We start from the raw sequence: 24570 nt of genomic DNA, 5'->3' as shown, positions 1-24570 counted from the left end.
AAAGAAGAAGACTTAGTACAAAAGGCAGAGAATTTAAAGCTATCTGGAAAAGGAAATGTGGGAGTTAGTGCCTGCTGATGATGGTAGTGGATTCTCTATTCAGTCCTGCCTCAGGCCAGGAAGGGATAGGGCAGATGCTCATTTCCCCAGAGAAGAGTGAGAAAATGAACTGTGCTCTCTTCCAGGTATTTCCACAGAACTTATTGAAGATAGGGCCTGAGCCCAAGAGTCTAGGCCTCTGCAGTTGCCTTGCAGGAATGAGCTCAGGTTTCTGGGTAAACTATTCAGAGCCTGAGCACTTTATTCAAAGCAAACTGAAATGTTTTCTACTATTTTTCTTAATTTCTTCAAATATATTTAGTTAATATATTTCTTATAAATTCTTTAGTAAATGTGTTCCCTAATGCCTTTCCCCCTCTAAAACCAGACAGGGGGATTACTCTCTAGCCATTTCTCCAAGGACTCCCTTGTCCTCCATCTTGGCATCTCTCCTCAGTCACCAGAAGGTAGTGACTTCATGGCTAGTGATATTCAGGAAGGAAGCAAATGTACCTCAAGTGCTTGCTTGTGCCAAGTTTTTCTACAGATACTACCTCATTTAATTTCACAAAAACAATTTTGTAAGGTAGGCTTTATTATCACATACTCAAATGCAACAGGCCAGGTAGAAAATGTAAATGAGTAAAGCAGGCTAAGTGATTTTTTTGAGATAAGATGTAGCTACAATTTTTAAACATTGGCAAAAGGAAGGAAACATTAAGTTAAAACTTTTGAGTCTAAGAGGTATTTGAAAATTTAGGTTTATTAGCTGTGCAGATGCTCCTCCCATTAAGAGATGAAATCTTTTTCTTAGCAAACATGATACAAAGAAAAGAAAAATGCTTATGTCTTAGGACTTGTTCATTTTTTGCAGCCTGAGACTAATATGCAAATAAGCAGGACTATTAGCTTCCAGAGGTCCAGGCATCAGCCACGGTAACTGCCAAATGTGTGAAGGAGGCAATTTGACTGTCAGGTGACTGCAGATGCATGAGTGATCCCAGATGAACTCAATAGAGACAAACCATCAGTTAAACCCAGCCCAAACTGCTGCCCTACAGAACTGTGAGCAAATAGAATGGTGTTATTGAATGCTATTAAGTTTTGGGGTTGGTTGTTAAGTGGTGATAGATAAAGGATTCATTTATGCAGTCAAAAACATATAAAGGCAGCCAGACACAGTGATGCAAACCGATAATCCCAGGAGCTCAGGAAGCTGAGGCAGGAAGATTGCAAGTTCAAAGCCAGCCTCAGCAACTTAGTGAGACCCTAAGCAACTCAGTGAGACCCTGTCTCTAAATAAAATACAAATAAGGGCTGGGGATGTGACTCAGTGGTTAAGTGCCACTGAGTTCAATCCCTGGTACAAAAAAAAAAAAAAAAAAAACCAACCAAACAATAAACATATAAAGGCCTGAAATGTCTAGAGGTTGCCCGTTTGATACCTTCTCCCTAGACATCTAGGTCTAAGCACCCTCCAGAGGTCCCTGGGCTACAGCATATGCAGCAGCAGCAAAATAAGTTGTGTGAGGTGTTCACACAGAAAGAGCCAGACAAAAGGGAAACAAGTGATGTGTTAGTGACAAACTGAATTGATGCCTGCAGAGCGGGCAGCTTACAGGACATCTCAGCATGTCAGCATAGACAGATAATATTGTAGTATTCTTTATATAAGCTTCTGTGGAATTTATGTGCAAACCAGGAAGAAGGGGGTAGAGACCCCTGCTTTACTGAGGGTAAGTTTTCACTATTTGTGAAAGATTTAAACTCAAAATAGAAAGTAAATTCGAGGAAGATATCTCTTGCATATATGAGTTATGAGTACCTTGGACCTTGAATCTCTATTATCTTGGAAATTACCTTTGGGGGTTAAAAAAAAAGCTTTAGTGCTTTATTTTTCCATAAACTTTCTGTGCTTTCTACTGAACCAGTTTTGATGGCAGATTTTAAAGGTGTTTCAGATATTCCTTAGGAGTGGGAGATTTTTGAAGGAGTCAGAAAGCAGATCATTGTATGAAAAAAAACTTTGAGGGACCTGAAAATATTTAAAATTTAATTAACTTATCCCCAGACTTTAGGGATTCCTCCTAGGTAAGTTAACTTTATTTCCTGTCCTTTTCTATTTTTGTTACAGCAATTAAATGAAAGAAGCATTTGCTTCATAACTACTATATGCGAGGCACTGTGCTATATACACCCAATGGATGTGAGATTAAATAAAATAGGTACAGATAGTTCTGATTCTATAATGGGTTTCTATTTGAATTAATATAATCACACATACCATTACAGACTGCAGTAAGTACTGTAATAGTGAAGAGTCCAGGATGTTAAGGGAGGTATCAGGGAGCACAGCCCAGCAGCAGGGTCAGGGAAGGCTTCTTGGAGGAGGTGATGTCTGAGCCACATCACACAGAATGGGAGTTGGACAGAAAGGGCATTGAACAGGGGGAAGAAAAATGTGTACAAAGATAGAAAAGCAGAAGTGCAGTGTGTTCACTGAACTGTGTTAAGGGCCCTCTGACTAAAATTAGAAGAGTGGAGGGATCTAGTCAGAAAGGCTTCTGGGAAGGGAAAAAGTTTTGGCAGACATTTAAGGCAGGAAAAATAGAGATGAGTCAAGAGATGACCTTCTGGATGGGGTGATCAGCCTTCAAAAAAGGCATCAGGGTAGGAGTAGGTTGTATGGAGTTAACTGAAAAGCATATTGGACCCAAGCAGAGTCACAGTATCAAAGTAATGAGCAACAACAACAAAGCTGCTAAAATCCAGGCATAGGAGGATGAATTTGGTGAACCAATGCGGGGACATGTGGGGCAGAGAACCTGAAAAGCAGCAGGAATTGGAGACAGCAGACAGCTCTCTCAGCTTAAATGCAAGATAGGAGGTTAATTCTGCAGAAACTCTGAAAAAAAAATGTTCAAACTCACAAAGACCAGGGAGTTGGGGGCAGGATAGCACCAAACAAGTGTAATAAGCAGTGATGAGACCTCCAGCCTGCTTAGTGCTCAGGAGGCTGGGCCAAAAGAATGACTTGAGCCCAGGAGTTTGGGACCAGCCTGGACAACACAGAGAAACCTTGACTCAAAACCAAAACCAAACACCTCCAACCTCCTTTGCCCACTGTATTTCCAGAATGCTATCAGCAAGTATTTTATTCTCCAGATGTGAGTCTGGAAGATTTGTCTTTAGGACAGCGACTTGGAAATACTATACAATTGAATAAATATTATTAAATATAAAATGAAAATTTTCTGGAGATACTTTTTTTAATGAAGTGAATGTTCCTCTCTTTTAACTCACATATCTATAAATGAACAATTATTTCTAAAGGGAAATGAGAATTCAGTATTATTCAGAATTCAATATCATTTCATCCAATTCTTTGTGGTTTTACATATGTAAATGTTGAGAAAATTTGTTCACATAAATAAGAAGGTATGAATGTTAGAGATTTTGTGATGGCTTCACTTCTCAATTAAACATCAAAAATCATAGTAATTTATCATTAAATATTATTTTAAATGATCTACTATCAACAACTCAATTAGGTTATTCTTTAATTGCATTGGAAGCAAGTAATTGGAAATCTGACTGGAAAGACTATTACTCAGCTATTGGAACCATTTACTTTAAATACTACACTTTCACTTAGAGGTACTTTGTCTAACTCATTTATTCAGAAGGGGCTGGGGAAATAAAAATGTTAATTTAATAGATCTTTTTAATGTAATATTTTTGATATTTTTTGACATTTTTATAGACTAAGGATTGCTATGGAAGAATGTGTCACAGCCTTGGCTATTTCTTATCAAAATTTTCCTCTTTGCTTGGAGAAATTATAAAAAAATTATGGGGAGTGGGACAGGTAAAGTCCTTAAATCAAAAAAATATTTAGGACTGTCCTATTGTTGGTATCTTGAAGACATTTGCAACCTGGGCAATATATTGTTGTACTATCGACAAAGATATATACAAATGGAAATTGATTATCTGGAAAATGATCTCCTTAAAACTATCTGTGGCTTATATACCCCTCAAAATGGATACTTGCATCTATCCCAATTTGAAGGCCAGTGACTCACACCGAGAAAATGGAAAACATACCCAAGAAGTTAGGGGATTCTTAGAGGTAATGAGAGTAGGATCACAGAGCATTCCCTCTAGGATAAAGTTAGACAACAGAGAACTGCAGAACAGCTGCAAATAAAAGATGGGTCTCAGTGAGGTTTTGCATCTTGACTGGGGTTTAGAAGTTCTGTTCTTCACCATTACTTATTGATAGCCTTGGTAAAGTTTAGTGGTTGGACAACTGAGAAAAAAAGAGAGGTGGCTTATTTAAGATGATAAGGCACTGATTAGAAGGTACCTGGATTAGAAAGAAACACGTAGCGACAACAAAAATAGTAGTATATCAAAGGCCAACTCTTCCTGTTTGGCCAATAGGTGATGTGATCTCACATTCATCTTAGTATGTGTGACCTTAAGAGGGAAGAAACAGATCAGTTCCTTAAGGTGAGATCATGTAGCAGCAAAGATGAACTTTGATGAACTCTTTTATAACGGTGCTCATAAAAGTAGAATCTACAGTCTACGCATGTTCTTCTTTTTGATGTGTTCTGAAAGCCTGGATTTTGACTACCTGCATCAGAATCACCTGGTTTGTCAAGTTAAAAATACAAAATCCTGGCCTTATTCCATACATAAGAATTGGCTGGGGAATGAGGCAGAGAAGAAATTTTGGAATCTGTATTTTAAATGAGCACTTCAGGGAATTTTTATATACTTTTGAGTTTGAAAGCCTTTAAGTCCTTATATGAAATTGCAGGTTAATTGTAATGGAAAGTCAGATCTTTTTCGTATTCAATGGAGCAGCCCTGGCAAACTCTTGCCTCCCCATGTTTTACACAAGCAAACATACTGTGGAATATTTGAGGCCCAGGGCTAGATTTCCCAGAATATTTCTCTCCAACCACAATGATTTAGCTCAGTCGTGTGACTATGGAGAAATAAAATTTTAATTTCCTTCTCCTCTTTTCCCCAAAACAATATCCTCAGTTGAATTTCAACAGATACTAAATCAATGCAAACATCCTGTTAGTCCTTCAAACTTCTTAAAATAGAATGCTATCTGTGCTTTAAAAAATTCAATTAAACCACCATCTATTAAATACCCATATAAAGCCCTACCTTTGTTGGGTGCTATCACACACACTACTGAAATGAAGATTCCAAAACATAATGGCAGCAATTAAGAGCTCTTCATCTCAGTTTAATGGCCCAGAACATCAGTTCCATGAAGCACATTTTGAGAATGGACAGGAAAACAGTGTGTGGAACCCTTGGATTATATCATGAATGCTTCAAGGAAGGAAAATTATGAGAGCCTGAGCTAACCTTAACATGACTCAATCCCTTTGGAAGTAGCTCTTTTTAAAAGCAGTGTAGGGGAAGAGAGATTTCTTTTCTCATTCATGGCCACGTTCATGGCTGAGGCCCCTATAACAAAAGGCAGATTAACAGGAGAAAGGCATTTATTTGATGTTTATTTTATAATAAACTTATTTAATATAAATTTAAGACTCAGAGAAACAGAGAAATCTGTTTTTACTGACAGTTGTGCATTAGTATGATTGGCAGTTCATACTAATGAAACTAGCAAGGTCTGTATGTTCAGGTTCTGTTTGGTATCTATCTCTGTCTTGGAGGATAAGACAGACATAGGGAGGGTATCTCTGGAATAAAGGGTTTATGACCTAAATCACAGAGAAGGTTAACTAGATTTTATGACCTGCTTCAGGACAGAAAGAGTGAAGGGGAGGTATGAGTGACCTTCCCACTGTTTTCTCAAATGCCCAGGTGCTATATTTTGGAGTAACGTGTCCTGAACTCCATGAGCATTAAGGTGAAGAGAGCAGTCTAAATCCTTAATTGGATTCCAACTAAGGGTCTTGCCCACCTGAGGGACAGATGAATGGCAATATGCCTTCACATCTCGTCACCCCTACAATGTGTGAGAATATTGGTTTACAGCTCAGTTGGGGGAACAAAGCAACTTGCTCTATCAAAAAGGTAAGAAAATTAATACTTTCTAAAAACTATTTTTGTATTTATACTTATTATCTATAAGCAATTCTTAAGACTAATTCTTAGCATTCTTGACATTTTAAAAATTTTGGCAATGGTGGGGACCAAACCAAGGGTCTTAAATATGCTAGGTAAGTTGCTATCCTTTATAAAAAGGAAAATACAAAATATTTTAGCTGATTTAGGCTTTGTGTAGCATTTGGTTTCTACTTTTCAACTGCACAGCCTTTGGCATAACACATTTATACCAAATTCCATATTCAGATCATGATTTGCATTACTCTCCTTTATACTGAAAAAGAAACCAGAGCTAGGTCTTGTCAGTGAGGAAGTGAACTGGAGAATAATCTAGCTGATGAAAAGTGCTTTAAAAATGCTTTTTCAAATTCCCTAGACTGCCTTCTAAAAGCACTCACTTACATTATTTTTTAATATCCTCTTTCAGAATATCTTGATTTCTAAACTACTTTTGAAATTTAGTTAAAAATGAATAAAAAACAAGAGCTGAAGTTGTGTATTTATTATTATTTTAAAAATTTGGAACAAGATCAGAAACAGAGGGAATATAGATGATATGGTAATAAAATAAAGCAACAAAGTACAGTTTTTTGAAACCAATTTTATGCACTAAGGAAGAAATAGAGTGCAGACAATTAAACAAGCAAAAGAGATAGATAAAAAATGATGGACAATTATGCACACATGCACATGAACACACACACGCCATTCCTCAAAAGCTCTGGAGTGATTGTGTAATCCAAGAATCCTAGTTCATAATTCATGTAAATGTGTTGCTGTGAAACTTATTTTTACTTCTCTCCATACATACATTGTTGAGACAGAATAATATCATCAGTAAACTATATTTAAGGAACATTTCAGGAGCTGAATTTTCTTAAAAACAAAGCAAAACAAACAAAAAACACTAAAGAGGTTGTAAATCTGTCTTTGTGAAGGTCTTAGATTTCATGATACCTATTTCCAAAGAGAAAACAGTAGAAGACTGCAGACAGTTGTAACCTAGAGTGAAGGAGCTGTCATTTTCTCACAGAATTCTTCTTTTTGGTACTGCTGTTCTCTATGCATTATTAATCTGTATTTATATTTAACTTCAGCTATTAGTCCGCCTCTCCCAGCCACCAAGCCATTTGCAACGAAGAGGAGAGGGAGATAAGGATTGCTATTCTTAGGTATTCCAGTGTGTGATGAGGGGGAGACAATTAAATAACACCATTTAGCATCTTTGAACATGACATAGATTGTTTTGGGTGGACAACTCAGGGCTGGTTAACATAAACTTTTCCCTCAAGAAAGTAAAAAGAATAGAGATACATTTTTGAAGTAGTTAATTAAGGCTTCAGCAATGAATGTGGGAAAATTACAGAGCCATAAAAACCCTCCAGTTCCAGTCAAGAGTAAATTTTCTCTGCAGTACTGTCACTGCTCATTTACTGCATCATGTTGACAATGTCTCATATTTCCACAAGGCTTTTATATAACCTATAAACAGGGACAGAAAGGTGAGGAACAGAGAGAACGGGGACAAAGTCTGGACCTCCCACATTGTCACTTCCTTTCATTTTTCCATTAAAGGGTGAGATTGAAGGAGCATTTTAAGATGATTTGTCTAAAGGCTGAGATGTTAATAATTGACACAGCAAGAGGAAAGCTGTGAAAACTGCCACTGCTTGCTCGCTCTTCCAAAAGATGAGTGTAATTCAGTCATAATGAAGGCTCTTTAATGTTCCTCCCACAAACCTTTTTCGATCAGGAAAGCCTGAGATCTGCAGGCAAGAAAAATAATCATATATAAGTTTTAAGCAGAAAAATTCAAATGCTAATACTAAATTTTTCCCTATTTTTTGTTTCTGTATGTCAGCCTGTTGTTCATTATAGAACTAGCTTTCTGAGATTTTACTCAGAAAGCCACAGATTAAATAATAAAGAAAATTCTACTAAAATGGAAAACATTTGCCAGTAAGTTGGTGATAATGTCAACTAAATCAGAAAGAATGAAGGTGAATCTCCTAATACTTACCTAATGGACTTTTATGTGAATTATCTATACTGTGACAAACAAAGGTATATCAGATATATACCTTTAGAGTCACAAGCAAATGATTTTCCTCTATTATTTGTAATATAGTCTTATTCTCGAATTCTTCTTGTATCTTGGATCCTTATTTTCCCTTTGCTCTGATTTTCTCCTTTTAAATTTAAATAAGACAGGATAAAATAAATTGCCTGTGCCTACAAAAGGCTCTTCCCCAACTTTTTAAAAAAACTACTTCTGAAAATAAATTTGGAAACCATTTCTTTCCAAATTTGAGAACCCATTTTATCAAGAAAAGACAGATACCAACCTGATTACCTTCTTTTAAAAAGTATCTCTTTTCTATGACCTGTAAGAAACAAATAAAGAGTTTGAGACTTTGCACACATATCTGGAAAAAGCAGCTAACTGTAATGGGTCAGTGATGGGACTAAAAGGAATGTATCCAAATTAAGGATTTCATTTAACAGATGCAGACATTTTGTACAATGAGTTAAAATCTAGTGCCAATGAGATCAGGATTGCGAAAGTATTTCCAGAAAGGCCTGTTTCATTCCAAAAAGCATGAGAGATCAAAACAATAAATGAACAAACAAACAACTAAATGACAGAATAAGATAAGATCCCTGCAATTTCTAGAGCACAGTAGGAAATCTGGCTCTAAGTTTCCTAGTTGTTGATCTCAAAAGGCATGGAACAGAATCCATAGTTAAAGCAAAGCACTTGCCCATTATAATAGTACAGCTATTCCTTAAAGAGGACATCAATGTGATGTGGTGAATTGCCATATGCCTATAGGAAATAGTGATGAATTCTGTATATCCTTAATGTAGACAGATGATAACAAAGATAGTTAATTAGCTTCCTTTATGGACTTCATTGGCATCCTTAGTTCAGGGGTTCTGAACTGTCTGTATTTGATAAGTAGGAGAAATAAGTTAAATCAGTGGCTGTATCTGCACAAATCTATCTCTACTATTGAAAAGAAACTCTCAAATATACGTTCTAATGTAATGAGCTTGAGAACACCATATTTTCAGATGATGAAAAACATTTTTAAAAAATAATGAAATATGTTCTAACACTTGAGAAACTGCAATAGTTGTAGAGGCAGTGCTATTTTCTTTACATAGAGCAGCTGTGATAAGGAAAGTTAATTAAATAAGAACACAGGTTACCTGGAGAAGAGCTCTAATACATTCATAAAGAATTCCTCAGAATGAGAGTAGTGCATGTTCTTCCTGGCCTGTACTTTGACTGGCCTGAGAGCCAGATTATCCAGATTTTTTTTTTTTTTTTAATCTTGGAGTCTATGGTTAGGTTATTTTAAGCCACAAGAGACCCAAAGCAAAGTTGCATTCATTGGCTCAGGGGTAAAAACGCTGGTTCTGGAATGGTGTACATCTCAAAACACTTGATGCCACAAAAATAAGGAACTGCTTCCCTTTCCTCTGTCCATGGCATGACAGGAAAATCTTACCAGTTAGAGTAGTATTACTACTATCTAAGGAAGTCTGAAGAAGGAATTAGACTCCCTTTTGGAGAACAAATCTTTACATTAACTTCTGGAAGATCTGACATATAGAAAACTGGGTACAACTTTACTGCTAGATGCCTAGGATTTAGACAACCATATCAGGCTGTAGAGGTCTGGTCAACCTCAAAATCTACATATATTTTGTTGAGATTTAGGCAACAAAGAGAAATGACACTTTTTGCTTTTGCTGATAGTTCTTTACCCCCAACTTGTAATGTCCTTTTCTTACTAAACCTTACTGTCTTAAGACAATCAAATTGTTTCTTCTTCTTTAAAAATAAATGTTGCCCGACAACCTGGTTTATTCTAAGTAGGAGAACTAATTCTCTATATCTTCCTTTTTAAATTTCAAAATTAATAATTTAAAATTTTAAATAATATGCTGTGGAACCATTTTGGGCCAGACACAGACATTTATGATGTTGCTCTTTGAGGACAGAATTTTGTATGAGATGGGTGCAGTGGATCTAAACCAAATGGAAATTTTTATGCTTTAGGTTTGAAAACAATGTGGAGAGAAAATCTGGTTCTTTGCAGTGTTCTCCAATGTTTTTCATGTTGTGGCATAATTAGAAAATGCTAATATTTGTACAGCACACCCCCTATCACCCAGACCTCCTGTCTGGAGGTTCTGGATGCTCTGAGAGCTGTGGCAATCAGTATCTGAACACATCTATACCCTATTTACCACACGCCACTTAAGTTCTGAGTGAGGCAAAATTTTCTTAATGGGCTAATATTAAACACAGAGGGGAGTATGGTTTATCTTCTGGTGACCTTGAAAAAAAGAAACAAATATTTACTATCTCTAAATAGTTAAAAATTTTTTTTTCATAATGAAGATCTACAAGGAGAAAAATGTTTTTTCTTAGGAGATTATACTTAAAAAGAAATATAATACAGAAGTTAATCTTTTTCAATGAGACATGCAGGGAAGCATCCTGTTTCATTTTACTATCCAATGTCAACATTGGGCAAACAACTTAAACTTGATTAATGTTACGTGCAATGCAGGTATTTGTTCCTGTGAAGGAAAGACCAGTATGCTGAGTCATCCTGAAGTTTCATTCTAGCTCAGTGATAATAAGATGACACCAGCAAAGAGTCAATAACCTGAAAGCAAAAGTTTCTATTCTGGAAATATTATGGAATCAAGAAAACAACATAACCTTACAAAGTTAGAGTAACATTTAACTTAATGGAGAATAATAATAGCTCAAAAAGCAGAAAGAACTCAGACTTGTATTGTGCAGAATCTTCTCAGTGCAGTGCCTTTTTTGGGGGGGGCATGAGGAAGTAACAAAAAGAGTAGAAAATGAGTAAGCATAAATTGTCTCAAGGAGAGGAATTAGGTATGTTTTGAAAAACTCCACTTGAATCCAGTAGTTTTCACTCTTTGCTTAGAGAACACTGGTGATGGAATAAATACGTCAGCAGGCCTTGAGCAATTATATCAACAGATAAGAGAGGCCAAAGTAGGTATTATTCAGTCTGTGAAGTTTGGGGTGAAGGAATAAAGGGACACGGCATTCCACAAAGACTTTAAACTTTCAAATATATAAATTACGTTTAAAAATAACTTAATTGAAGCCATTACCTTATCAAAAAACCTACTGATCTTGACAGCATTGGAAGAACCTGCAGCTAAATACCGAGGATTTGTACAATCCTAGAAAACATAAGAGCCACAAATAAAAGTTAGAAAGCAAAAGTTCTTCAATAATTTGAACTTTCTGTTGCACATTTCTATACTAAATAATTAGGATACTCTAATAAAATATTCAAATAATTTTCAAATTATGATGCACAAAGCAAAAAGGAAGGTATCAAAGAGAAGGCTACTTACTCTTTGTCATTTAAACAATTTTAGAGTATAGGGAATCAATTCATCATCAATTCATAAAGGAAGACAGAACTGTTTACTAACAAAACAAACAAAAAATAAGATACTAATCAGGTACCTGTCTGCATTTGTCCTGAAAACCAGAAATAGAGCCATTACAAACAGTCCTCATATTTTAGGACTAGGTACTCACTAGTGCTCAACTAAATACTACGCAGTTTATAAAACAGAATGAAGCATTAAAATAAGGATTTAGAGAAGTACAGAATAAATACAAGAATTGTCAAGGATTTCTCCATCTTGTGGTAGGTCACAAAGATATACCCTTTTTGACATTAATAAATAAACACATTGTTATTATTATTCAGTAGGATTCTTTAAAATAGGGGGAAAATGGCACATTATATCATTACAGTAACTTATGAAGACCTTAAAAGACTTACTATCCTTCTCTTGGAATCTCAGTGTTATACTGTTTGTACTTGTCGCCATTGACATGCCACCTCAAAAGGCAGTGTACTTTGATGTTGACCTCAAATGCCACCTAAAACCAAACTGTGAGGATATCATGTTGGCTCCTTTGCAAGGATATTTGTCTGTGCCCCTTGAAAAACTACTGCAATTACTTTTTTGTAATCTTTAGATCTACATGGTTCCTTTCTAGTGAATTTAGTAACAATTAAATATTTTATCTACACAGAACATTTCAAGGATCACATTTTAAATTTCAGCAAGAACTTGCAATACATTCTCCAAAACCACAAAAAAGAAGAGACAACAAAAATTTTCAAAGATCACAAAAGAGCAGGGAAATCAGGGGTCTCTGAAGCCAGCAAGTTCTATATTTGAAAATCTGTGCCAATATTTCTACACTGTAAAATGCTGCTTAGGTGACTAAGCCTTTAATGTTGGGCTTACTCATTTGTGAAATGGGAATAATACTACTTACTCCATACAATTTTTGTGAAAATCAGTGAGATAAGCCAAGTCTCGCACATAGCAGGTTCTGTAATATTAGTTCTCTTCCCCATTCTAAGAAAATGTGGATTGAATTTTCAGACACAAAAGCATCTAACACAATAAAGATAATTCTGTATATGGATTAGATGTGCTAAAACATCATCATTCACATTGTTATATTTGAAATAATGTTTGAGCACATTTCTACAGCTGTTGGGGCATAAAAATGAAAAATGTTAGACCTGAATTAGAAATGTTTTGCAAAATGAATATTGATTACCTAGTCATCAGAATGTCAAAGATACCAGAGATGATTCTAAAATATAGATAAATTACTAAATACAAAAACCAAATCAAACAGCAAACAAACCACATCAAACCTTAATTCTAGGAACCCACAATTTCAAGTTGCCTAGAAAATCTAAATCCCTATGATTTTGGGTGAAAATATTAAGAGCTGAAAGAGCCATCTGTCATTGATCATGGATGAGGGCAAAGTTTGAAAATTAATTGCTCTAAATAGCTCTTCTGAGCTTGAGAAAGGACTATTAAGTAGGGAAGATGTTTCAGTATGATCACTTTGAAATAAACACTTAATAGAAAAATTTGTACTAGACACAGTAAGTCTAACAAGATTTTATAAAAGTAAGTAATCTTCCACCATATAATAATTTCAATTATAAACAAGTTGCATTTACTCAGGCAGAACTTTAATTCTGCTTTTTGATGTATATATTTGTTATATTATCACTTTTCTTTAGTTTTAAGCAAATTCATATAATAACTGATGAACCAGCACTAATCCTAATATTGTTACATTAGTTTTTGAGGTCTTATATTTACTGGCTGAGTCTTTTTGACTCCTTTTGTTTTGAAACTCTTCCACCCAACTTTTCTCATTTTTTGCTTCCTATATCCTTATCACCGTCTCTTCTCTTTTATGTTTTGTTTCTGAAGCTATACACTGATAAAAGCTAAAACCATGATGTAATTTAAATTCTTTGGAGACTATGTGAGCTGAAGTCCTACTATTTGTATACCTTTACATCTTGCTAACAAATAAAGGTGGCCCTGCTTTTGTAAGGCAAGTAGGAATAACATACATCTAGAAATCCATGGGCACTAGAAATAAATTAAATGTTATCACTGGAATAAAATAAGTATATTCAATGGTAAATTTCCCTTTGGAAATAATGTTTAAATGAAGTAACCCCAGCACTTCTTCAATGTGGAAATTACATATCTCTAGAGTACAAATCCTCTGGCAGCACTGACTACTTGAAGTAGTCACAATGAATATTCCATAGTGTCAGCTGAGAAAAATAAGGCATTTTCTATTGCATAGCAGAATGTAAAGAAACAATGGAATGGCAGGTAAGAGCTGACTCAATTATGGGGACAGAGATGGGGTTAAATCAAGCAGTGTTCACAAATACTGATTCACAGAGCAAGAGCATCAGAATCACCTGAAGTATCTGCTGAGATTACAGACTTGGGGGTGGGGGTGTACTGTACTCAGTGGTAAAGTGTATGCTTAGCATGTGTCAGGTCCTGGCTTTGATCCCCAGTACCACTTAAAAAAAATGCAAAATTAAAGCATCCTAGACTTACCACCAGATATTATGAATAAAAATCTCCAGCTGTTTGGGCAGGTACTCAAAAATTTTTCACAGGTACTATTTGCAATATAAATATCCAGTCAGGTTTGAGTAACTGTTGGTCCACATGATTTCCAAGAGTTATTTCAGCTCCAAAATTGTTAATATTAGTTGGAGGATAAATAAGTGAGGAAGGGCTTAACTGTAGACCATAGGCTGTAGAGTTGAGAACACCTTACTTGACCTGTGTGATTTTGGCCTAGTTACCTCTTTCTCCTTCTTGTCTTCATGTTTAAGATGGGGATAGTAATATTATGTACTTCACAGTGTTGATGTGAAGATGATACATGTGAGATGATGTTTGTAAAGTACTAGAACAGGCACATAATAAGTACTCAACAAATGTTGGCCATTAGTATTATTAAACCACAACCACAGCATATCTGGAATGCAATACACTCAGTGATTATGTTATAGAAATCCTACTTGTGAACAATGACAACCATGACTAAAGGTGCTGGCCAGAATCCTCATCAGGGTAATGCTGACTGGCTTATAGGAGAACAGTTTCTTAGCCCTTTTAGCTCTTAGTTGTAATTAAACTAGCTATCTTAGGGGGGGACTCAATCCTCTCTATATGCGTACATTTATATAAATTAGTCTTTATGATGCACTCCTACTTTATAGTTTGCCCTTTAAAATAAATTTTATTGTTTAAGCAGCTAGGAGGTTTTTCTAAAGCAAGAATAATCAAGCTAGATTCATCTTCATCAATTTAATTATTTTGATTTTGGTTTGGTTTAAAAAATAGTACTCTCAATTGAAAGCTCATGATTATATTATTTATAGAATAAAGTTTGAACATTTCAACATATCAATATACCAGGCTAAAGTTGACTATGACCACCTAGTCTAGATATGTGGATTCCAATCTTGTCTACATTTTGGACTAGAACTCCAACAATCTGACTTCAAGTATAAAGCTTCTTTCACTAGAATATATAATTTGAAAATAAGTCTTTGATCTTGCCTTTACCTTGTAATAATACACATACATTAGTGAAAATACATACCAGATTAATCTCTTCTGCATTGAAATCTTCAGCTAGGAAAGCAGTCCTAGTTAAAACTTCATGACGCTTGGTTTCATGAATCTGGTCCAGTTTAGTGCCTATTACCAAAAGTGGGATCTGATTATCTGCAAACTGTTCCTGATCATAATCCCTGTGATAAATAATAATGAAGAGGTGAACAGAATTTACCTTCCCAATGCAGATGTGCAACATTTAAATACAAGTAATTTACACTATTTTCACTGATAATTGATTCCTGGCTCATCTATCACATACAAATTATTTTTCTTCCAATTTCTTCCATTTATTTGTTCATTTATCAATCCTTCACCATCATCTATTAAGGTCCAACTATTCATCTAACTATTCAACATTTGTTTTTGTATGTCTTTACAATAGTCTACTTGAACAACTGAGCGAGAGTGCTCACCAAGTATACCACAGTCATGTGACTTGACTTCCCCAAGGTCTGTCTTTTACGGCCAATGACTCAGAAATTTTTCATTGTAGAAGCAAAGAGTGGATTCAAACTTCAGGGTAGAAAAATGTAGGAGCCTAACATGGTACTCAGGCCTTATGCCAGAGAGGAAGATGGCAAGCTCCTGGGTACTTTTTGGTGTATGCATAAGCTCTATATGTATCATGCATATTTCTATCTATGAATAAAGAAGAGATCACTTCAGGAAAGGAAGAAATAGGGAAGCAAAGGCTAGAATAAATTGAATGTAGGTGATGTCATAGCCCAAAGAAAGATCTATTAAACAAGTGGAAATGGTAGAAAACAATTGAAATGAAAATGAATAGTGAGAGCAAAAAATGTATTACCAAATAGTTATTTGTTCTGACATGAGAGTATGGGAGACAAGGCAATCAGAATCATTTAGGGTTAGTGGTCTTGGGCCACTGGCTATTACAACAATTTTTTCTCTATTTATCTAAAGGATAGGGTGATATAAATGATATTTTTGAAAGAAATATAAATTCCATTGTTGAATTAATTGAAAGTCTGTTCATAGAATTAAAAGACTTATAATTCTGATATGTTCAAGCTCAATATATAATACCAAAATCTGCTTTTGAAGAATTTAGGACAGGGGCTGGGGTTGTGGCACTTGCCTAGCATGTGTGAGGCACTGGATTTGATCCTCAGCACCATATAAAAAAATAAAAAAACAAATAAAATAAAGGCATTGTGTCCATCTATAACTAAAAATATTTAAAATGAATTTACGACAGTAAATCAATATCGTATAATCCAATCAACAAAACCCAGCTGAGCATAGTTTCTTTTCTTTAATACCAATTTTCTTTCTTTTGAGCAATTAAATTGGGGTGGAGGGCAAAATTACTAAATATTTATGCCCTTCACAATCAGCTTGGAACACAATTGTTTTCAACTACATAATATTCCATCTCATTCAAAAATTATTCTTCTATTTACTGCATCAAAGCCAATAATAGCTCAAGTTTAAGGCCTTTAAATTTTCTTACCAGCATCAATCCTGATTTGGACATGATTTGAAACTGACATTTAACTTATTAGAAAAAATTTCAGAGTGTCTGAGGAATTCACCAATTCTTTCTCATAAAAATTTTGTATATATTCTATCAAGTTTTTTTTTTCTTTTTTTTTTGCAGTAGTGGGGATGATTGAATCCAGAGCCTGTGCTTGCCAGGCAAGAACTTCACCATTGAGCTACATGCCCAGGCAGATATCATCTTTGACACACATACATTTCTGTCACTTAAAGTATATGTAAAGCATATATATATGTGTGTGTATGTATGTGTGTGTATATATATATATATATATATATATATATATATATATATATATATATTCTCTTATTTCTTTTTAGCTTTCCTTTTTTTCTTATTTTCTTTCATAAAATCTTAGTTCCAATTTGATCTTCAGTATTTTTTTAAACCATTAAGTGAAAAAACTGATGGGAAATTTTGTTATTGGTAGACAAACAAAGCTGATAACTGCTTAAAATCAGTTTTCTCTCATTGTGTAGGTTCTTTCTTCACATTCTTGTTTCCTTTGCTGTGTAGGTACATTTTGATATCATAGGATAATCTTTTCAGCAAATGGTGCTGGAACAACTGGACATTCAAATGCAAAAATTAACCTCAGTCAAAACCTCATATCTTCTATAAAACTAACTTAAAGCAGATGACAAATCTAAATATAAGCCCCAAACTATAAAACCTGCATAATCAGGGATTAGGCAGAGTTTTTACACATGATATCAAAATATAATCCAGAAAAAAAACTAAGAGATTAGATTTCATCTAAATGAAAACAAATGCTTTGTGAAAGACCCTATTAAGAAAATGAAAAGAACTGTGTATGGCGCATGCCTATAATCCTAGAGAGACTCAGAAGGCTGAGGCAGAAGGATTGCAGGTTCAAGGCCTGCCTCAACAACTTAGTGAGACCCTCAGCAATTTAGCAGTACCCTGTCTCAAAATAAAAAATAAAAAGGACTGGGGTGTAGCTCAGGGATAAAGTGCCCTGGGTTCGATCCCCAGGAGAGAGAGAAAGAGAGAGAGAGAGAGAGAGAGACAGACACACAACACACACCCAGACAGACATACACACATACACACACACACACACACACACACAAAGAGTGAATGAGAATGAAAAGATAATCTATAGACTAGGAGAAAATTTGCAAATAAAAAATGATTGTTATAACATTTCAAACCAACTGTAAAGTAATTCCAAGCTTACCCATTTGTCACTAAAACTCCAGTTGGCACTAAATCTCTACTGAGAGCTTCCAAAGACCAACGATACAAGTTTTGGGATGACTTCTTATTTGTTAAGTCATGTACTAAAATAATACCTAAAATAATCAGAGATAATAATCTTAGTATTGTAAACAACTCTTCTTCATATTGCAATTGACAAAATTAAGCTTAGTAAGTCCAAACATTACGTGGTTTAATCAATCTAATATTATAGTATGACTAACAATCTCAAACAATTAAAAAAATTTTCTGTACAAATACTTAGAAATAATTAGCTATAAAACTGTCAGTTATATAATGAAAAAAATTCTAGAAGGGCTGGAAAAATATCTTTAAATATTTCTAATGTCTTTTCCTATTTTGCATTCAACACTTCCTGAGTGCCTACTCTATGTCTGGTCCTACTTGCAGAACCACTTTATCAATCAAGAGCATCAAAACTAAAGTATACTTAGAAACCATATTTTGTATTTTGAGACAGGATTTTTTTTACATTGTTTAGGGCCTCTCCAAGTAACTGAGGCTGGCTTTGAACTCATGATCCTCCTGCCTCAACCTCCCAAGTCACTAGGATTATAGGTGTACCCCACCACATCCTAACCTACTTTGTTTTGATGGTTATTGTTTTATTATGAACAAATAAGAGGGCAATAAAATACCCTTGAACCAGGGACTTTAAAAAAAAAGAAAAGAAACCATATTCATTCAAAGTTACATTGTTTCTGCACTGTATATAGTCCTGCAACAGATATCAGTACAAACATATTACTTATACTCACTAAAAATACAATAAGAATGTAGTAAAGTGGTATTGATTTAATTTGCACAAACACTTTTCCTTAGCAGACAAAATGCAGCCCTAAAGATATTTGGGCTTGATCAACTTAACACTTTCTAGTTCTTGGAATTAATGGTTAGCTATGTAAGCTTGCTACCTATAAGAGATTTAGTTACTAGACAAAAGAAATATGCCACCAGGAAAGAGTAGGAAGAGATAATCAAGCACATAAATAGTATAAAATATCTATAACTTTTGAGACATTGAGAAAAATAACAAAATGTAATACGGTTCAGACATATAATTAAACTGAATCAATTAAGATCCTAGACAGAAAGGCAAAGTAGGTAATTATTTTAATAAGATAAAGATAAAAGAAGAAAGGCTTTAATGCTTAGTCTCTTGTGGTCAAAACTACAGGTTTTAAAATTCTCAATCCTTTCCTATATTAGCCTGATTCTACTGTGAAAAGAGAACGTAAAATTAATGATTTCTCCATCTTTGAATATGGGATACATAAACTTGAAAAATAAGGACAGAAGAAGCAGAATTAATTGGCTTCTCTAGTTTTTCAGCTGTCTGTATGACTAAGGTGCTTGTATAGTAGATTTGTTCCAACCAGCTCAGATAAACCTGTACTTCTGCTGTCTTGAGCAAATACAGATCTGACACGTGCCCCCTATCTAACTGTCCTCACAGAGGTTCTCACAGGCATCAAGAGCACAGAGAAAAAACCAAAAAACAAAAAAGAACTACTATTAAAGAATATAGTTAATGTTTATTTAGCACTTATGTGTCAGATTTTTAAATTATGTTATCTAGTTTAATTTTTGGAACAATCCTATGAAGTATTACTATATATTTCTACATCTGAGGAAATGAGGCTCAGAGAGGCTGAGTAACTTGCCTTAGGTAGGTAGGGTAGCCAGAATTTGACAAGGACTCCATGAACTGCAATTATGTCCTTTATTACACACCTCCATCTGAAAGTCTGCTTCTAAAACTTGAATATTTATAACTGGATGAAACATCTGCATCCCTAAAAACACCCTCAGGCAGCTCTTTAAAATTACATAGGTCTCTCTCTAAGGGGCAAATCAAAGAAATCTGCATCTCTGGATATCTGGCTTAAGACTATAGGATTCCACTCAACTGACTGGAGAAACAGCATTCCCAGGGACAGTGTTTTGAAAGTTCTGTTTTATGTCAAGTACCCAAAATAAAATTTAAATTCTCAATATTTTGTTTATGTCAATAATATAAATAGGACTTAGACAAAGCAGATGTTTACTATTCTGAATCACATGGTTAGAATCTAGAAACATAAGTTGAAATGTAATATGAATATTTAAGTCAAAAGTGGTATTTTAAATCTTTCTCAAATTAAGTTGAGTCTGGCATGCCATTAGCATTTCATATAAGGTATTATATATTCACAGACCATTAAAATAGGGTAAAAATAAAAGACGCTTTACCATTCACAGAGTTGTAGAATACTGCTCTTGTGCTTTTCACACTGCTGGCACTGCCCACAGAGCCTCCAACATCCCATAATTCTATATAGTAGGTCCTCTCTTCTGGGGTTCCTTCTTTGTAGTCATGAACCTAACAAATTAATAAATTAAAATAACTATTATAGCCACTGAACAAACTAGTAGGCACTTCATTTAGTTTAAAGCACTGGACATTTCATTTCAGCATGTCCTTCTCAAATCACCACCTTCTATCTTTCAAGCTCACTCTGTCAAATACTTCAATTCTAATAGTCTTTGACCCCAGAAGATCCTACGGTTAATTGATTCTAAAATCTGTCACAGATCCCTCTTCTACTTCCAGCTTTAATTCTTTCCTAACTAAGCATAAATTCCATGATCTATCCTTACAGTTACTTCTTTGCCTTCCTCTCACATTGTATTCTGACAAAATCCCATTGCTGGTTATTTCCCCTATTCCATGTCTATGACCCAGCTACCTAAATGTAGAGCTTAGAAAAATTCACATTCAAGCTGACTGAATTCATTTTAAATTCAAGTATGCCTTTGGAACTGCCCTTCTATCAATCTTGTGGTTCATTTACCCTTTTCTTCTCCCAGGTAACTATTTCATATTTTCCCTTCTTTTTTGAACTTCAAATAACTCTTCCCATACTCAATAAGAGCTACTATCCTCACTTTCTATGATAGAATCAGGTTTTTAAAAAGTACTTCTACAACTTGCTCTTCCCATCTCTATCTACCTCTCTGCATGTGCACCTATATCATCTGCTCTCCCTTCCACTATTCTTGTAGAAGACCATATCCCTATGAATAAATCCTAAATCCTCCTCTGTGCATGAAATCCTATCCCCACTTTCTTACTTAAAGATGTAGTTATACCAATTCTCCCCTTTCTCTCCAATTTTTTCTTTTCTGGATAATTCACACCAGCATAACATACCATTTTTCTTTTTTCTTTTTTTCTCTTTCATTCCCTCCCTCCTTATCTTCCTCCCCCCTCCCCCCATACTGGGGATTGAACCTAGGGGTTTCTCTACCACTGAGCTATATCCCCAGCCCTTTTTCTTTTGAGACAGGGTCTCACTAAGTTTCTCAAACTGGTCTTGAACTTGTTATCCCCCTGCCTCAGTCTCTTGAGTAGCTGGGATTACAGGTATGTGCCACCACACCCAGCAATTTTTCCAGTCTTCCAAAATAACCTTTTGACTTCAAGACCTCCTCCAGCTACCATGCTACTTTTCCATTCCTTTTCACAGAATAACCTTCCAAAGAGTGTCTATTCTGAACTCTTTTTCTCACTCTCTTTTGAACTCGTGCCTATGTAAAACTTTTGCCCCATTACCCTACTGAACTATTCCTGGTCAAGGTTAACCATGGCTAACTCCAAAGGTTAAGTGACAGTTTTTATTACATTCCACCATTTGATACAACTAATCATTCCTGTGTTTTGCGATACTACTTAAAGCTTCCAGGCTCTTCCACCCTCCTGGTTTTCTTCTCACCTTCCTGGTTAATTCTTCTTAGTCTCCATTTGGTTCTCCCTATCTGACCTACAATTGTTGAAATATTCTTTAGCCTCTTATCTTCTCTATCAACATTCATTTTCTTGGCAATTTCATCTACTCTTATGATCTTAAATGTCATCTTTATGTTGAGGAATTTCAAGTTTATATTCATCTGGGAACTTCAGACTACCAATTTCACCAAACTATAATCTGGGCGTCTAAAAGACAATTCAAATTTAACATATCCAAAAATAATTTCCCAATCTCATTCCCAAACTTACTTCTCTTGCAGTTTTCTGTTTCAGAAAAAGGCAATTCCATCTTTCCAATTTGGGCCACAAACTTAAGAATGAATGATCTTTGACTCTTTTCATACTGTGCATCTGATTTGTCAGTAAATCCTGTTGCTTTGACTTTAAAAATATGTCCCAGATCTATTCATTATTCACTACATCCTCTATTATCACTCAGGTCAAAGTCTCTATACATCTCTTTGCCGGAGCTAATATACTGTATCCTGACCTATATCTCCACTAGAGGTATCTCACCCATCCCCCATTTGTTTTCCACACAGTAGAGGAATCCTTTAAAAGTCAAATTTAGATCATATTACCTTTCTGCACAAAACTCTCTAATGACTTTTTCACTCACAGTAAACTCCTGAGTTTCTTTCTCATGATTTAGACTTTTAATGCCTATTTAACCACTCAGAAACAAATTCTGACATATGGTGCCAAATTAAAGTGTGGTGGTTCAGGAGTACATATCAGAATCTTCCAAGAATTTTTTAATTTAAAAATATATATGCTAGACTTACTGAATTAGGATCATTGGGGTGAGTCCTAAGAAGGCATATTTTGAATAATTCTCCAAATAGTTCTGCTGTAACTCTCTAGTTAAGAATGTCTTATTTTAGGGCTGGGGTTATGGCTCAGCGGTAGAGCGCTCGCCTCGCACGTGCAAGGCCCTGGGTTCAATCCTCAGCATCAAATATAAATAAATAAAACAAAGTTAAAAAAAGAAACTTTATTAAAAAAAAGAATGGCTTATTTTATAGAATCAACCTTTCTATTATCAGGGGGCCTAGATTCTACTTTTTGATTGCAATGGAACTGTGGTATATTTTGCTTCAGTTTCTTTGTATATATAATGAAGGAGTTGTATTATATGATTTCTAAAGTATCCACTAGCTTTGAATAATAAAAAAAGACAACTTAGGAGTTAAAATAGACTAAAACTCACATATTCAATAGAATACTTTATACTTTTACTTTATTCACAGTTTTTTGGTCTGAATTATTTTGGCCAAGGAAAAGCTTGAGTAAATGTAGTACTCTAAAGACAGCCACATTGACACTAAGAAAACCAGAATCAGACTGATGCCAAAGACAATACTGGACAGGAAAAAATGAGAATAGCAAAAATGTAGTTGGGGACCATTTTGGATAATAAAAATTAATCTTGTATTCTGAAGTAAAAGGTATATTATTTTGCTATATGGAAATGTGATAACGTTGATCCTGCCAAATAATCAATAGAAAGGATACATTATGTGAGTTCTGTTTAAGGAAACAGAAATATATAACACATTTTAGAAAGATTTCTAAGAAAAACAATTGAAGGTAATACATGATGGTATAAGGAATAAGTTATAGAAGAGCTCAGCTACTTCCATAAAGTTTTTCTGATCTTGCCTCCCTCCTCTACAAACCAATCAGGACAGGTTAGCTCCTCCTTCTATTTGCTTCCATAACATCCTATATATTTCTATCTTTTCACTGACCACACTGTCTTGTCTCTTGATCTCTCTTCTTTTAGAGTCAAAGCTTGAGAGCAGAAACGATGTATTATTCATCTTTGTAGCCCTAGAAAATAGCATAATTCCTAGCACAAAACAGATGCTTAGACATGTTTGTTCAGTAAATGAATAAATTTCAGATATTTCAGCCTTCAAGGTTTTATTACATTTAGTTTATTAGTTTACTGTACTTTGATTCTTTTTAAGCACATTTCTGAGAATTAACTAAATCAGAACCACCAGAAATTTTGTTAAAAAAAATAGGATTTCTGAAGCTTCTAAGATGGGGCTCATCAGCAGTCTACATATTTTTTTAAAGCTCCTTACACAACTTTTATACAAAAGTTTAGAAACAATGGCAATACACATATTTTTTCTCTAAATTATTTCAAGTGCCTAACACTGCATCCCCTACAAGGCTACAACTTCCCTGAAAATCCTCATCATATAATTCCTGGGGAGCATTCCCTCTTAGTCTTACAATGTATCAAGTCTGTTAGCTAGGACCTTCTGTGGGCCAGATGACCCCACTCATCTATACTCTCCATCACAAAAAAACCTTCCCTAATCAAATCTTTTCATGTTTCTTTCTAGAATTAGAAGAGAAGGTATCCTTCTTCTTTCAAACTTGCTCTAATACTGGCTAAATTTAACTTAATTCACATGGAATGAGTCCGAAGAACCTAAAATCAGTAGCTTATAACTTATACCTCTGGTATTATATCTTCTACATGGGTGAATAATCTCCAAGGGAAAGGCTGACATTATAACAAGTATTGCTCTTGACACAATAAGTGGCACCCTCATGTTATACTTAGAGCCCAACATGGTGAAGGATTTATACCAAACTGAAGAAGTGTGTTTTATTTAAATCAGGTCATCAAGGATCTAATACTTAAAAGTCATACAAGACCTTACAGCTCCACGGGAAGCAACAGTATATGCCTATCATCAAATGGGAAAAGGCAACACACTCCTCAATGCTGCTGCCACTTTGGACCTTTCTATTTACTCCCATCTCTAGAGATTTTTTTTTTTTTTTT

At 35.0% G+C, this 24570-nt stretch overlaps 1 protein-coding gene across 1 annotated transcript in view; it reads right to left on the bottom strand.

Moving 5' to 3' along the window:
* Positions 1 to 6631: 6631 nt before the first annotated feature.
* Rabl3 (RAB, member of RAS oncogene family like 3) overlaps positions 6632 to 24570 on the bottom strand; it is a 37827-nt gene continuing 19888 nt past the window's right edge. The window contains exons 3-8 of the mRNA XM_015486891.2: positions 20204 to 20333; positions 17931 to 18045; positions 15191 to 15341; positions 11314 to 11385; positions 8490 to 8528; positions 6632 to 7910 (exon numbers count right to left, since the gene is read on the bottom strand). Coding sequence (XP_015342377.1) covers positions 7845 to 7910; positions 8490 to 8528; positions 11314 to 11385; positions 15191 to 15341; positions 17931 to 18045; positions 20204 to 20333 — 573 coding nt within the window. The 3' untranslated portion in view covers positions 6632 to 7844. The remainder of the gene's footprint in view (positions 7911 to 8489; positions 8529 to 11313; positions 11386 to 15190; positions 15342 to 17930; positions 18046 to 20203; positions 20334 to 24570) is intronic.

This window comes from Marmota marmota, unplaced genomic scaffold (assembly GCF_001458135.2).
Source record: "Marmota marmota marmota unplaced genomic scaffold, marMar, whole genome shotgun sequence".
Lineage (NCBI taxonomy): Eukaryota > Metazoa > Chordata > Mammalia > Rodentia > Sciuridae > Marmota > Marmota marmota.
The sequence above is the reverse complement of the archived record's forward strand: the minus strand, read 5'-3'. Positions and strand labels throughout refer to the sequence as shown.